The 14636-nt window shown below is 39.4% G+C and overlaps 1 protein-coding gene across 6 annotated transcripts in view; it reads left to right on the forward strand.

The window, feature by feature from the left end:
- GBF1 (golgi brefeldin A resistant guanine nucleotide exchange factor 1) overlaps positions 1-14636 on the forward strand; it is a 101921-nt gene that overhangs the window by 58328 nt on the left and 28957 nt on the right. For 3 of the 6 annotated variants that reach the window (XM_084290422.1, XM_084290426.1, XM_084290423.1), the window contains exons 4-10: positions 875-1006; positions 5959-6077; positions 6694-6802; positions 7167-7227; positions 8472-8526; positions 9651-9749; positions 14474-14609. In XM_084290422.1, the coding sequence (XP_084146548.1) occupies positions 875-1006; positions 5959-6077; positions 6694-6802; positions 7167-7227; positions 8472-8526; positions 9651-9749; positions 14474-14609 (711 nt within the window). The remainder of the gene's footprint in view (positions 1-874; positions 1007-5958; positions 6078-6693; positions 6803-7166; positions 7228-8471; positions 8527-9650; positions 9750-14473; positions 14610-14636) is intronic. The other 3 variants (XM_084290425.1, XM_084290427.1, XM_084290424.1) reach the window with 2 other exon arrangements.

The following is a 14636-nucleotide window of genomic DNA, read 5'->3' on the forward strand; positions in this document are numbered from 1 at the left end:
GCTGTTTTTTTCTACTTTGCCTAGTTCTGAGCAATCTTTTCTGTATTTCTTTTTCATTCTTGAAGTTTCCATTGATCATCTTAAAAAGTTTAGGAAGCTCGTTAGTTGTTGTTTCCCCAGCTCAACAGCTCAGTGCATCAGCTTTTCTATTGCAGCTTTAGAGAGGATGCTTGCTGTCCAAAGCAGCAAGTAGAAAGAGTGCCCTTTTTACTTACTTGGTTCAGAGGTTTATATAGCTGTTCTGAGAACAAGATTAGAATTGTTTTCAAGTTTGTTTCATATTTTTTTTTTTTGTCTTTGCCAAGAAAACATGTAGTGTTACAGAAATGTGATTTGTGTTCAGGCAAATTGCTGCAAGAGATCCATCTAACATATATTTTGCATGTGATTATTATGGGGCTATATGTGTAGTAGGATGTTTTAAAAAAGAGGCAGAAGGTGGGGCAGATTTTTCATACTTCGTGTGATCACAATTCTAGAGAAATACTAGGAAAAGGCAGCCATATCTGCTAATTAACTAAAGCATGAATTTCGGTAGTGCTGGGTCTGTCATATTTAGTGTTCTTACAGTAGGATTTGTTCTATAAGTCTCCTGAAGGCTGTTTTGAAGATGATTCTATTTGCATAACAAATAGTGAGCCCTACAAACCATAGCTTTTAAAAATATATACATATACCTATATATATATATATATATAATATGTAAAAGCAACCCTGACCTTCCTACCAGTCTTCTGAAACTAAGCTTTTGCAGGCTTCTTTCCTTATAGATTTATTTTGCCGTAGATTGTTAAAAAGAAAGCAAAATGAAACCTAATGAATTAAGTCTAACCTCATGTTGGTCTTTTTTCCTTTTTTTTTTTTTTTTTAACAGAGCTATCTGAAATAGAACCCAATGTCTTTCTTCGACCTTTCCTGGAAGTAATCCGTTCTGAAGACACTACAGGCCCCATAACTGGATTGGCCCTCACCTCTGTGAATAAGTTCCTCTCATATGCACTAATAGGTATGTAACATGTCTTCCTGGGATTTACCAAAATGCCAGCCAAGTGCATCTCCTTGCAACATGTCTTTGGCCAGGAGACATGTTTGCAGTCTTAATGAGGAGATTGGAGAAAGACAAAAATTGTCATTAATGCTGAGGAAATAGGCATCTGCAGTTTCTCAGCATTATTCCTGCTGGTCTTTCATGGCACTCAAGTAATAATGGCTGGAAACGGAGCCACAGCTTCTGGTTTGCTCAGACTGCTGTGTGCTTATGGCCCACTGATGAACTTTGGTATTCACCAAATGCAGTTCAGACTTTTCGATATAATCTGAGTAAAAGGTTCGGGGAAGGGAAAACACCAGCGGGGATTACAGTGTTCTAATATACGTAAATACAATAGTTTAGTTTTGTGGACTAACGTTTCTGTTCTAGAGTGAGGATGTTTTTTACCCAGTTCTGACACACACTGGACAGGGTCCTGTACTCCAAATTTGCCAGAATTGCTGTGGAACAGTTTTGCCCTCGCCCGCAGTCAGACTTAAGTGCATTAGCTGAATCTTTTTAGTTTTCTTAGGCATGCTCTTCATCCCAATATGAGGTAAAATAGTTGCTAGATTTTTTCAATGGTCTTTGAAATGTATGCATCTTCCCTGATGTTTGTGAAAGGCTAATAATGTGCGTGTGGTCAGTTGCTGTGGCTCAGCTGGCTCATAGTAATTCATTAGCTTGCTTTCTGTCTGCCCTCAGTGTGTCATCCTGCTACTACTGCTGCTCGAGTTTTCTCTGTAAATTCTGTTAGTACTTTCTGATCATACCTGTATGAATTACAGAATTTATAATCTGCAATTTGTGTTGATGCGTAGTCTCACTTAGAGGAACCTCTTTTATCACTGTCCCCTCACCTCCAAAGTCCAGTTTTCCAGGTTCTTTTCCTCCATTATATTAAAAGAACGCTCGATTTTATCTTTTTTTCTCTGCTCTTTTAAATATTTTTTCCTCTGGAGTAAGCATGAGGGAAGTCAGAGAAAGAAAGGGCTTCAAGATCTATGCAGATGCTGACCACTTGTGCAGAAAAACTCCAAAATTAAAATGAGCAAAACTGGGGACTTGCAGGAATTTATTTGTTGTATGTACTGGTATCAAAACATCAGTTAGCGGGGAGTATTGGGTAAAAGTAAGTGGCAAGAAATAACTAAAATGATGAGATATTAATATCACTTGCTAGGACAATAAAGGAATCTTAATAAATAAGCCTGTGAAATGTCCCTCTGAAGGACTAGGCAGTAACGCAAATATGTTAGTTTTAAAATAGAGGAGATGGTTCTTCTGTGCATTTGTGTTCTGATCCCACCCAGACCATTAGGCTGATACCATGTATCAAGGCAAATGTCTGCATGGGCAACTCGCTACAAATACTTGATTCGAGGCAGAAACAAGAAAATTATTAAAAGATTGTAGTCTTTCATTAGCTACTTGTTAGTTAGAATGTTTCTTAGGTCACTCCAGCAAGGATGCCTCCCTGTAGCTGCGCGTGAGCATGTGTCCATGTAGCACACAGCAGAAGAGCCCCTCTACCTGGCTCTTGTTGTTGAGCTGAGCCTGTAGAGGAGGGGAGCTCAGGCCCTGCTGGAGGTGACATTCACAGTGGCCTTGTCCTTTGTGCTGCTCCAGATACCAGCGAAGCTGGGATTAGTGGTTGCGGACTGAACATCTGGCTAGGGTGGTGTTGTTAAATTAAAGCTTTTTGGTCTTGTGTTTCTCTTTGTAATACAAGACTAGAGGTAGTCTAAAGATTGTTTGCCTAAAGAAAGGAAAAGCTTAAAGTTGTTCTAAACATACAAACCTGTTTCAAACTGTACAGAACAAGGAAGGAACAACTGGAGCATAACCACAATGAGTGAAAATTCAATGTGGCTGGTATTTACGGTGCATTTTGATGCTGCATAAATTGATGGGTGATACCAGAACACTTTCCAAGAGCATCATTAGCTGTGTCTGTTTTGTGAGTAGATGGCTTTTGCTCTACCCACAGGGTCTACAGCCAGTGCCCAGTGAAAGGGCCAAACTCCTTTCATAGGTTATCTTTTGTTTAAAGTTCCTATTTCCAAAACATTTCATTGCTAATCCTTGTGCTGTTCCACTGTTTTTCTTATTCTGTCATATGCCACTAGATGGTTATCTGTTGTCTTTTCAGACCAGTGTTGCTGTCGGGGTACATTTTAGAACTAGTTTAAAAGGCTACTAAAAATTATTCTTTTTTTTGACTTTGGATCCCGAGTACTCTGAAGTGCAAAGATCTGTTCTGAATTTGTTGGGTGCAGCAGTTCACTGACGGTATAGTGTGCAATCAGCAGCTCAGTTAGACAAAATGACTTTATATCCACTATGCATGTATTTTGATAGGAATAGTTATAATTAAAGAGATTATCCTCTAGTCTGAAATAACTACTGCTGTTTCAAGAGTTACGTTCAATAAATGGCACAGTAACTTTTAAAGCACAAGAAAACTTTGCATCAATACTAAACGCTATTGGTTTTATCCCTCGGATTAGTTATTTCCTTACTCAGCAGTTCTCTACAGCTAGCTGACAGCCTTTTTGATGAGCTCAAACCTGACCTATAGGAAGACTAGTGGCTGAATTTCTGAATTGTATTTGCTTTATTTTCCTCAGAAAAGGTATGTGCTCGTGTTGTTATCACAGTGTGTCGAGAGCAGCTTCAGGCTCCACTTCTAAAGTTAACTTTTCCATGGCATACCTTAAAACTACGTATCTGCAAGTGAGCAGCTGTTGCTCAGCTTCCAGCAATAGGACTTGTTTGGGAGTTTAAAGCTTGTTCTCCCCTCTACCTTCTGTGTCTCCTTGGTGATTTATTTTAGTTGCATTGAAGGTCTTACTGAGCAGGCTGCTGGATTTCCCTCATGGTTAAGAGCCTGGATTTTCTGCTTTTTGCTTTTTGTTTTGCTTGTTGTGGGAGTACACCCCATATGAAATGTGTAAGTCTAGATGGGGTCTCCAGATCCTTGTTGTAGGTGGCAGGTTTTGAACTGGTGTTTTACTTCACACAAACCTCTTTTATTAGTGATTCTGAGCAGGCATTGACACATCTTTTCATACTGTTTCTCACCAGGGAACAAAGAAGCATGTTGAGCTTTTCTCTATCTTGTTTCTGCAAAGTAGAAGTATCTGTGCTTTTAATTGAACTCCAGAGGCTTTATAAATTGACCTGAATTTGTAGAGCTGTTCCAGGGAACCAGGACTGAAGTAGTCAAGCGTGATACGTGTTGGGAGAGAGGTGTGTTTATTAGTATTAAAGGTAGGGGCCAGAACTGCCAAGTGGTAGTCATAGATGTGTTAAAGAAGCATATGTACAACTTTATTACATTTCCTTTTCAAGCAGATTATTTGTCCATAAATATGATAAAATATATCACTAAGCCTAGAGGAACTCAGACCTACTGGAAGAGTTGATAGTGAAGGGAATCTGCATGTTCTGCATATGGAAGCCTTTCCTGCTGTAGACGTTTTTTGTTTTGTTTTTGTTTTTCCTCTTAATGACCACTTAGTTTCTTTCCACTGTAGTGCTGAGGTTTGGTTAACAGTAAGGCTAGTATAGGTGCTGGCATTGAAACTCCACTGGTCTCTGCCTGATTTAATTGATGAAGCAGGTAAAAATGACCAACTGCTCTTAGAACAGCCTCCCTTTTGATTCATTAACACTTGACTTGCAAACCAGATGAGCTCACTCTGAACTATGCAAAATTTGTGTGTGTCTCACAAATATTTCAGAAGTAGGTAGCTCTGCTCTCAATCAGGGATGTGTAAGAGAGGGGAAAGAAGTGGTGTTCTGTGCAGGTGGATGAAATTATCAGGTGCACAGACAGGATTTTGGTTTTCTGTGACTAGAAGTTTATCCTGCAGCCCTTCAGAATCTGCTCAGCATGGTGGAGGCCACTCTCTTTGGACCACATTAAGAGCAGTTTTCTGTAACACGTAAGGTTTAGCCCCTAGGTATGAACACATCTGGAGTCAGAGTGAGTCTGCAAATCTTGTCTACAAAATGTGCAAGATCTTGCTTGGTTCCTCTGTCAGCTTCGTTCTGGCTGGAGCTCAAGAGGCCCCATTGCCAATTAATGAGGTATTAACTAGTGTTTAGGTTGTCGTCTTTCTTTCCTAATGACTGTTTAGGCAGGAAGGTAACAAGATTCTTGCCCAGTGCCATATTGTTTAAGCAAGAAGGAAATCAAAGCCGGAGGCTGCTTTTCTGAAGCCCCTGTAATGTGGCACAAGATACGGTTACTAGCAACAATCTTGTCCTAAACATTCTCTCAACTGCCCCATTGTTTGTAGCTACAAAAGACTGAAATAGAGAGAAGGAGCCTTGATGAATGATTGAAGTGGGAGGCCTGCAACTCTGATATCTAAACTGTGATCATGTTTGTCTGCTGTTTTCTCTGGGGAGAACCACTGGCCCATTCCTTCCCCAGCTCCTGTTCCTTGGGAGGGACGTAGAACAAGAGACAATTTTTCCTTCTCAATCTAGTGGAACCTCTTTGGCATTTTCTCCTCGTGGGAGTAAACTTGAGGTTCCATGTGTTTAAAATCTGTTTTCTGCTAATTCCCAAGGAGGAACTGAATGTATTTAACAGCTGATTGTTCTGTATTGTAGGGGATAGGACATAATCTTAACAATTAGCATCTAAAAAAATGAATTGTAATTCTTTTCTTTATTAGGTTGCATCTTTTTGCAAATGTAAATAGACTCCTGATAAAGTCTTGCTGAAAGCTCCCATTAAAAAGTCTTTCTCTTACTAGGGGATGAGTTTTTTTTCTTGTATGGGCAACTCGCTCTGAGTCACACAAATTAAAGAACCAGATGAAAGCAAAGTATCTCCGTGTAGATGTCTCCCCACAGAGGTGGTAGGCTGTAGGTGGCCTTTTCCTGTCATATATTTTTATTCTGTTACTCAGATCCCAGCCATGAGGGCACAGCTGAGGGAATGGAGAACATGGCAGATGCTGTCACTCACGCCCGATTTGTGGGAACAGATCATGCAAGTGATGAGGTTGTCTTGATGAAAATCCTACAGGTAAGTGGAGAGAAATGGTAATTACCATAATGGTTGCTGCCCGTTGTGGAGCATATCCTATTACATGGAGATGAAGAGAAGACAGCAATGTTTTGACTCTGTAGGAGCTTAGTAACAGACTTTATTTTTAAACAGATGGCTCATATACCTGTGGTAAAAGCTTTTTCAAATGAAAATAATTAAAAGCTTAAATGAAATGATTTTAAAATCAAGTGCTTGTTAATGTACTAGTATTGATAATCCTACCTTGTGCACGGCCTGTGTTAGTGAGGGATAAATTAAACATATGGAGCTCTGAAACGTAAGTTTGAGAACAATTATTTGTAGAGACAAACCTATAAGCTGTACAGCTTTTTGATATGTTTACTTGTGAGCGGATAGCTTGTTACTGAATTTAAACTTCAGGTTACATGCAGCGTATCTTTTAGATTTGGGTTGGGAGATCGTTTTTGTTTCCTAATCTGTCTGTTTTGAGGACACCATTCAGTTGGAAATGACTCCTTAGGTTTTCTGCTCATGGTAGAAATTCCAGCAAGTCCTTGAGGAAGCCAACCTTCTTGAAAATTCATGCAAGTGTCGTTGGTACCATCTGACATGCACACACTGTTGTTTGCAGGTTTTGAGAACCTTGCTGCTGACTCCCGTGGGAGCCCACCTCACCAATGAGTCTGTGTGTGAGATCATGCAGTCCTGCTTCCGCATATGCTTTGAAATGAGACTCAGCGGTAGGTGTATTTGTATTTCCACTGTGGTTACTCCTAAGAAATGATCTGGTTTCTTCAGCTAGTTCTATTACAGAACATGCAGCCATGGAAAGCTGTCGAGCTTTATATTAGTGTGTCTTCCTACAACTTCATGGAAAATTTGCCAGGAGTTCACTGTACAACTTTTGACTCCTTTTTTTTCCCAGCTTTGTGGCGCCACCTTGTGATTATATTCCCATTTGCAGTAATGCAGTGTTGGAGCTGGTTTTAATAAATTTGCCGTAATCTCTGTAAACAAGACTTGGAGGGGAGTCTGCTTGAAGAAGCCTCTTGATAATATCACACTGAGTAATGACACCTGTGTTATTTGTTTTTGTCTTCGCAGAGTTATTGAGAAAATCTGCAGAGCACACTCTGGTCGACATGGTGCAGCTGCTCTTCACAAGGTAAACCTGCTTGTGTTTGCCTCAGCATTGCCGAGATGGCCCTCTAAGGACAGAAAGATTCCACGCTTCCACTTAAGAGCCCTCGGAAAAATCATCCAGAATGGTCATTATTTAGAGGTGGAAGGGGATGAAAGATTTGGCACTTTTCTCTTGGGCTGACCCTTTCAGACTGCAGGGAGACTGAGGTGGAGAAGGTTGCATGGTTTAAGGTATTCTTTGAGGAGAGATGGACAGCTCAGTAATGAAGAGCTTTAGGATATGGAACCAGTTCTTTGAAGACAGAGAATGCAAACCTCACTCAAAAAAAAAAAAAAAAGGTACTCTTAAAAATACAGTTCTCTTCAGGAGAGAGAATAGTCATCAGGAGAGAGAACAGAAATGGTATTGAATAGTCACATGTTGAATTCAAGCTGAGAGCTTTGATCTGATGTATCAAAGAAGTATAAATTCTTGAGGTCATTTGTCTTCTGGACAAATGTTCTGCCCTTTTCAGTGCCTTTCAGGTAATTATTAAAGTTACTTTTAAACTCGAGAAATTTATTTAACCTCAAAACTGTTTTTCTGTCTAGTGAAGCAATCAGACTATCTCTGAGTATTTAAAAAGAAAATGTGCAGATACAGAAATAGGAAAGGATTATAATCAAACTGCTTCTGAGACACACTCTTACAATCAGTTGTTTCCATTGCCACGCTCAGTTCCGGTGAATTCTCAGGTTTTGTTTCCTTTTTGCACTGTGTTTCCATTTTGCAATGCCACATGGATGGATGTGGGGCAGAATCAAGTCAGAATCAAGTATTGTCAAAGAGGAGAGACCACATAACTTTTTCTCCAAATGCTTCTGTGATTTTCATGTAGTGCTTATTCCTTGCTCGTTGCATATCATCTCCTCTGTCCTTCGTGATAAGGCACCACCACTGCCTGTGCCTCTGGATATCAGGGTATAGAAGCAAGGTAAAGGCACCAACTGCAGGCATAGTTTGGATCCCAGTTTATTTTTTGAGTATTGCCATCTTCTTTTCCAGAAAGAGAAACAGCCAAATAACAAGTAAACCAACCTCTCATCTAGCCCTGTTTATTTTCCCCTCAGTAGTCCTTTTGGCAGTATATGAGAGAGTCTCTCATTGAGGAGAAAACCTGATTTTGGTTTTCTAGTAATCTGCAGCATGACCAGAAAGACTTTTTTGTTTCCTTCTTTTTGATCCTAGGAAGTTTATGTGTTTTGACTTGTTCTTTTGTCTTTCAGGTTGCCTCAGTTTAAAGAAGAGCCTAAAAGCTACATGGGAACTAATATGAAGAAGGTAAGACTCACCGCTGTGCTGGCTGTTTCACTCTTGTCTCAGGCTTGTGTTCATCTCTGTATTGTTTATTTTCACACGTGTGTTTCTTCATTCTCACAAGTCCCTAGTTCACTGAAAGAGCATGTTTAACTGCATAAATGGACATAATTTCATTTAATTCTGTGGGATTATGCACCCAATGTCCAGTAGTGAATCTTAACTATGCTGCTGCCTAGGTAAGTCAGTCTGAATTCTGGGAACAGCCATCAGCTGCTGTGGGCTAGAAAACACAAAAAGCTGCTGTGGGTTTGTTCATCAATACCATCTCCATCTTTGCAGTGCGTTTTTAGCATCTGGATTCAGTACTGTAGATACTATAAATGTGACCTCACATACTTATAAATGTAGTAGTTTCTTAGGTGGAAGGAGGGCCAATTGAGGAACTCCACATATACTAGTATACGTATATATTTTTTATACTCCATATGTAGAATGTCAATACAGATACAGGATTGTAATGTTAAGAGTAACAGGGTGGGGAAGAAGAGTGGTAGAGAAGAAATAGCCACCACCTTTGAGCTTAGCTTAATGTACTATTTATAGCATCGTAACTTTCACTTCTTTTTTTACAACTTACAAAAAGTGGCAGTGTTTTGTGAATGTACATTTCAGAGCAATTATGGCAGTATTTTGAGAGAGACTGAATGTTTACTTCTAGGAATCTGAAACTAGCTTGGAGCTTTAGTTCCTGTGTAGTAACCTAATGTCATGATTGTTGGTTTCCCTTGCTGTGGGAGAAAAGTGACAAGATCTGGGCTGATGGTAGATTGGCCTAAGGAACGCTGACAGAGATCAGGTTAATGTACTGTGGGTATCAGAATCTGTCACAGTCTGTGTGCAGAAGGTGTGTAATGTGAAGGTGAACTTAAATTTAGAAAGGCTTCCCTTGTCAAGTGATGGCTGCTCCCAGCTCAGTGATGTCCTTCCTTCCGTGTCTGGTCTGTGCAGTTACCTTGTACTGTCTATTTGCTGTGCATGCCCAGGGGTCTTGCCAGCAGCCTAGCACTCTGCCAGGTTATTCGTCTCTTTTGAGTTTTTATTTTATTTTGTTTTGTTTAAACCATGCATTTGCCTATCTTTCACAGATCTCTTCATGTCTCCTCAACAAACTGGAACTAAGTAGTGGGGAACAGCCCAAAGCCCTGAACCAATTAGAGAGGGTATTGCTCTTTAAGAACCTGAAGGTCTCTCTCTCCCTTCTCTCTTCTTACCTTATTCCCTTCTTCCTTCTCTTGTAAACACCACGTGAGAGATAGTTATGTTGTGTGTAGCAAATCCCTCCACTCATTTGACACAGCATGGCTTTTGGGGAGAATGCATGCAGTGGTTGCTTTGCAGTGTTGTGGCTGCAGCTGGGGCAGGCTTGGGAGGGAGAGACCCTTGTTTCTGCAGCACTCGATGTCTTGGTGAGTGCCATCTAGAACATTGCCATGGCTTCTCCTGAAGGAAGAGAGGGGGAAGGGGTACACAAGATTTGAGTCCTCTATGACAGTGAGAAACTGAAGGAAATAAACATATTAAAATGTAGATTGCTATCTGAAGACTCAAATGTTGTGCGTCCTAGCTGATGATCTTGATGATAGATGTAACAGCGTACCTGAAGAGTCTCTTGGCTCAGCATGCCTTAGACAGCTTTACTCAAGGTGAATCTCTGAGCTTTGTTTCTTGTCACAGGGCCACAGGCTTCAATGCTCTCTAAAGTGTTCTGTTTTGTTTTTAAGGAAACTACTGTCAATTTTTCATGCCTTTTGGCCATGTTTTTACTGACTTTAGAGTGATTCCCAGCAGAGTGTTTGGTAATGAGGGTTGAGTGGGGCCAGACTGAACTATGATATGTCAGTTCCCCTATAAAACTCTTCTAAAGAAATACTGTAGGCCTGCAGATGTTTTTAGACTGATCACAGAAGCCCCAGGAAACTAGTTTAGATGGGACGTTTCTCAGTTTTCCACATAAACCTAGTGTACCTTTAGTTCTTGTCTGCCCTATAGGCTATTTGATTCATAAGGAACCAAGCTGAAGATTTAGAGGTGTCTTTGCCACTTATTTGTCTTGTGTCTATACTCCAAGATAGTTTGGAAAGACAGTGTCTGGAGATTTGCAAATTTATGCAGTTACACAGAAGAAAAGACTAAGAAATGTTTCCCTTTGTAGTAGGCAGTATTATAGCTAAACACTGTATTTTGAGAAACAGGTCTTTGGGAGCAGATTGTGTTCAAGTTACCTCATCTAACATTAGTTGGTGCAGTACAGGCAGGTAGGTAAGTGAGATGACAAGTGCATCAGTGTGTCCAGGACTTGGGTCATGGACTGCGTTCTCTCTGCATGCTTTTGTGTCTTGAACGCTACTTGATGTGCTGACCAGTTCCATGCTGCATCTAGAATGAGCTCATGTTTTAGTATAATCATTTAGTTACTAATCATTGGCCCCTGCCCTTTTCTCTTGAGGCTTACAGTATCTTATGGAAAAACAAACGAGTGCAGGTAAGGTGGCTTGCAGAAAAATGGGATCTCATGGACCCTTTAAAAAAGAACCTTGTAGAGTTACAGTTTTCATCTTCCTAGCTTTGAGATGGAGCTTTATTGTTAAAACCTCATCTACTAAAGGAAGCATTAGGAGTCTTGTAGCTTTTTTTTTTTTCTTCTACCATTTTGTGTACATGTTTCTTTATGCAAAAGTAACTGAGATAAATGTAGTGGGGAATATATACTGAGTTTCAAGATGAACAAGCAATAGCTCTGAGCTCAATTTTATTTCTAAGGAATGCATTTTAAATAAAAACTTCAATGATATATACTGTGAAGTACAACCTTAATCTAATCTGAAGGACACTGATAATTGTAAACTTAATGCAACTAAGATATGACTGAGCATTAGAGAGAGAAGGACATTTTTAGATGACATTTAAAATTCATTTTTCTAATGATCTAATAAATTATTTTTGCTGCAGCCTTTAGTCAAGAACGAAATCTAAGGTTTCAAATCTCAGTCTGTTAACATGCAACTAAGCTTTCTAGCAAAATCACAAAATGCTTTAGTATTGAAGATTAAAAAAAAAAAAAGCATTAGAAATAGTTCCTTTGGTCAAGGAGAAACTGTAGAAGTTTTTTCACGTTTATACTAACATAAAAAGCAAGAAATGGTGGCATTGTTATATTTTAATTTTAATACAAAGTATGGAATGAAAGATAGTACTTTAGTTGTCCTTTGATACATGTATTGTTTTAGAATTCCCAAGCGTGGAGTTGGTTAAAGAAACATATAGCCAACTGAAACTGGCATAACATTTCTATGAAGCTGTGCTTCTGTAAATTGTTCTAAGCTACATGTATGCAACTGTTATTGTAGTTTGCCATCTCTTTCTTACGGGAGATAGCAAAATAAAAAAAAAAAAAAAAAGGGGGGCTGGAGATATGGGAAGTAGCCCTAGGTAATCCTAATAAAACAATACTTATTTGTGAAGGATGTGAAATACTTGATAGTTCAAGATGGAAAAGACCTACTTAGTAATCTCACCTGTCTATTAATTTGTCAATAAATAAATACAATAAATAAATAATTTTACATACTTGTCTGAATGTTTTATAATTTGTTTCAGTGTTTGGGATGGGAAGGAAGAAGTCTTCTTGCTTCCATGAGTAAATAGTTTCTTGTCCATGTGAGGCTGATGTGACTCCATCTCTCAAAGATGGCACAACTTCATCAAAATGACGGCAGATGGCCGTATGGCCTTTCTAATAAACCTCAAGAGGAAAAATCTTGGAGTTAGTACAAAGCATAGGACAGCCACTAAAAATGAGCATTGTGCCTAAAGACAAGCACTTTCTCAAAAAGGCTAATCTTGATCTGAGATTGTAGTTGGTGTTGTGTGAAAGGGGAGATCAGATGTGGGGGTCAGATTGCCAGGCTGGACCCTCCAATAGTGTGGTTCCAAAGTTGCTTGTTTCTCAGGAGCATAACTGAGGGTAAAAGGGGTGCTACCAACATGGTTAGCTCTGAGCAGTATCTTAGCTTTACTTTGATTCAAGTTTTTTTTCTTTTTACTTTCCCCCCCATTTTTATTAACAAGTTGCTTTCTACCTAGCAAATCATGACAACAGGATATAGTAACTGGAAGCAAAGTCTGTTTTGAAATCATGTGGAACAGGCTTGGGTTTAACTTATAATGCTTCCAGGTTTCCTGTGTACTCGTAGCAGTTTGGTACAATGAACTATGAAAGTCTTCAAATTCCCTTTTATACTCAAAAGGGAGAAAATGAAATATGGCTATTTTTAGAATAGTTAGTAGGTAAAATAAAACTACCTCGTCTAATTAATAGCTTTTAATGAACAAAGCTGTTGATAATATTTAAGGCTCAGAAAGATTTTAAAATTGAAAGTGAAACTAAGATGAAATAGTGGGAATTGGAAGAATAAAAGACAGCAGATATTCTATATAGCTCTATGAGCTAGTGGATAGGAAAGATAAGGTAACAGACAATTTCTATGTGAAAGGATTGTGATCTATAAACCTTTTAAAGCATTTAAAATCTACAATACTTCAGTTTTGGCTGTGTGCTTGTCATGGAAGTGTTTGTTAGAAGCTGTCATTTAGAAGGAGATTCTTGCTGCAAAATTTGGAAGAAAGGCAAAGTAGTTCTGCATCTATCTTGTTAATTAACAAGCTCACAGAAACTGTAACATTGCTAAAACTTAGGGATTAGTTGTCAAGCAAACAGAATTTGTGGTGCAAAGAAGTTACACAAACGGTTTACTGTACTGGGACATAACATTTTCAAAAGCTTTGTTTAAATGAGAAAAATTATAGGCCTTGTGCAGAGAGAGAATTCTAGATGGAAGACGGGAAGAAACAGAAAAACATGAGCAGAATCTAGAAGGCTTATTGCTGTTTAAGAGTAGTAGCTGGAAGGAGTGAGGTTGCAGAAAAAGGAGGAGACTGAAGAATGCAGCTGTCTTCTAGAGAATAAGAAACCAATAGTAAGAATATAAGAAATAGATAAATTATATTTTATGTTATAGTATTATTTGAGATGACTTCACAAAGAAGAATACCAAGTAGAGACCAGTACTGAGGCTTACAGAGTGGCTTCCACTGTATGCAAGGAACCTCCTCAGCGTTTAAATTTTTCACCCCCAAACTGGAGATCTGATAGCATCAGAAAAGTTGACTGCGGCTACTAAACCCAAGAGTAAGAAGGAGGCATTCCTGCACTTAGAGCAGATTATTTTAGAAGGAAGCTGTTTTCAAACCTGCTGTTGCCATTGTCAATGTGACTAAATATTGTAATGGTGTTAGGAAGTTCTGGAATGTCTGTATGTGCCTGCAATAACAGCACACTGCAACAAGAGCCATACAGTCTGCACTGCTCTTACTGTCGTTCTCATTTGCCCAGGTGAAGGTCTGTATGAGAACTAGTGGCAGAATTTTGGTCAACAGGGACGCTGAGGGTTAAGTTAGGTTTAGAACTGAAGAGGACGGATGACAGGAGATGAAAGCAGAACATGGTTTGTTTCTAAGCCATTAGGATGGTATTTGCAGTGTGTCATGCACCAGGAGTGAGTGAAGTGTTGGCGAAACACTTCTTAATAGTGAAAGAGATTACTGGAGGAAAGGGAATGTGGCATTACTGCAAAGATGAAGAGTAAATTGAGACAAGTGACAGAGGTAGTATAGTAGCTACAGTAAATTTTCCCTTGATTCAGACATGGAGTGTTGGCTAATATGTGGGTCGTAGGAAGTCAGGAGCTGATTTGCATGACTTTGAGGTGCTGATAAATTCGTGTGATACATTTGAGTGCTGTTGCCTGACTTTGAGAGTTTTGAGACAGCCTGTGTGGGTTGGCTTGTGTAGTCCATTGTGCTATGTGGTTTCTCTATACTGATATTCTTAATGGTTTATGGTTTTCAGCTGAAAATGAGAGCTGGAGGAATGAGCGAGTCATCAAAATGGAAAAAGCAGAAGAGATCACCAAGACCTCCTCGACATGTAGCTAAGGTCTCACCTGCGACAGAACAACCAGCAGCCAATGCTAGTGCCATCGCAGGTAGGCTGAAATCTATTTTCAGAGACC

Source organism: Netta rufina (genome assembly GCF_964035555.1).
Source record: "Netta rufina genome assembly, chromosome: 7".
Classification (NCBI taxonomy): Eukaryota; Metazoa; Chordata; class Aves; order Anseriformes; family Anatidae; genus Netta; species Netta rufina.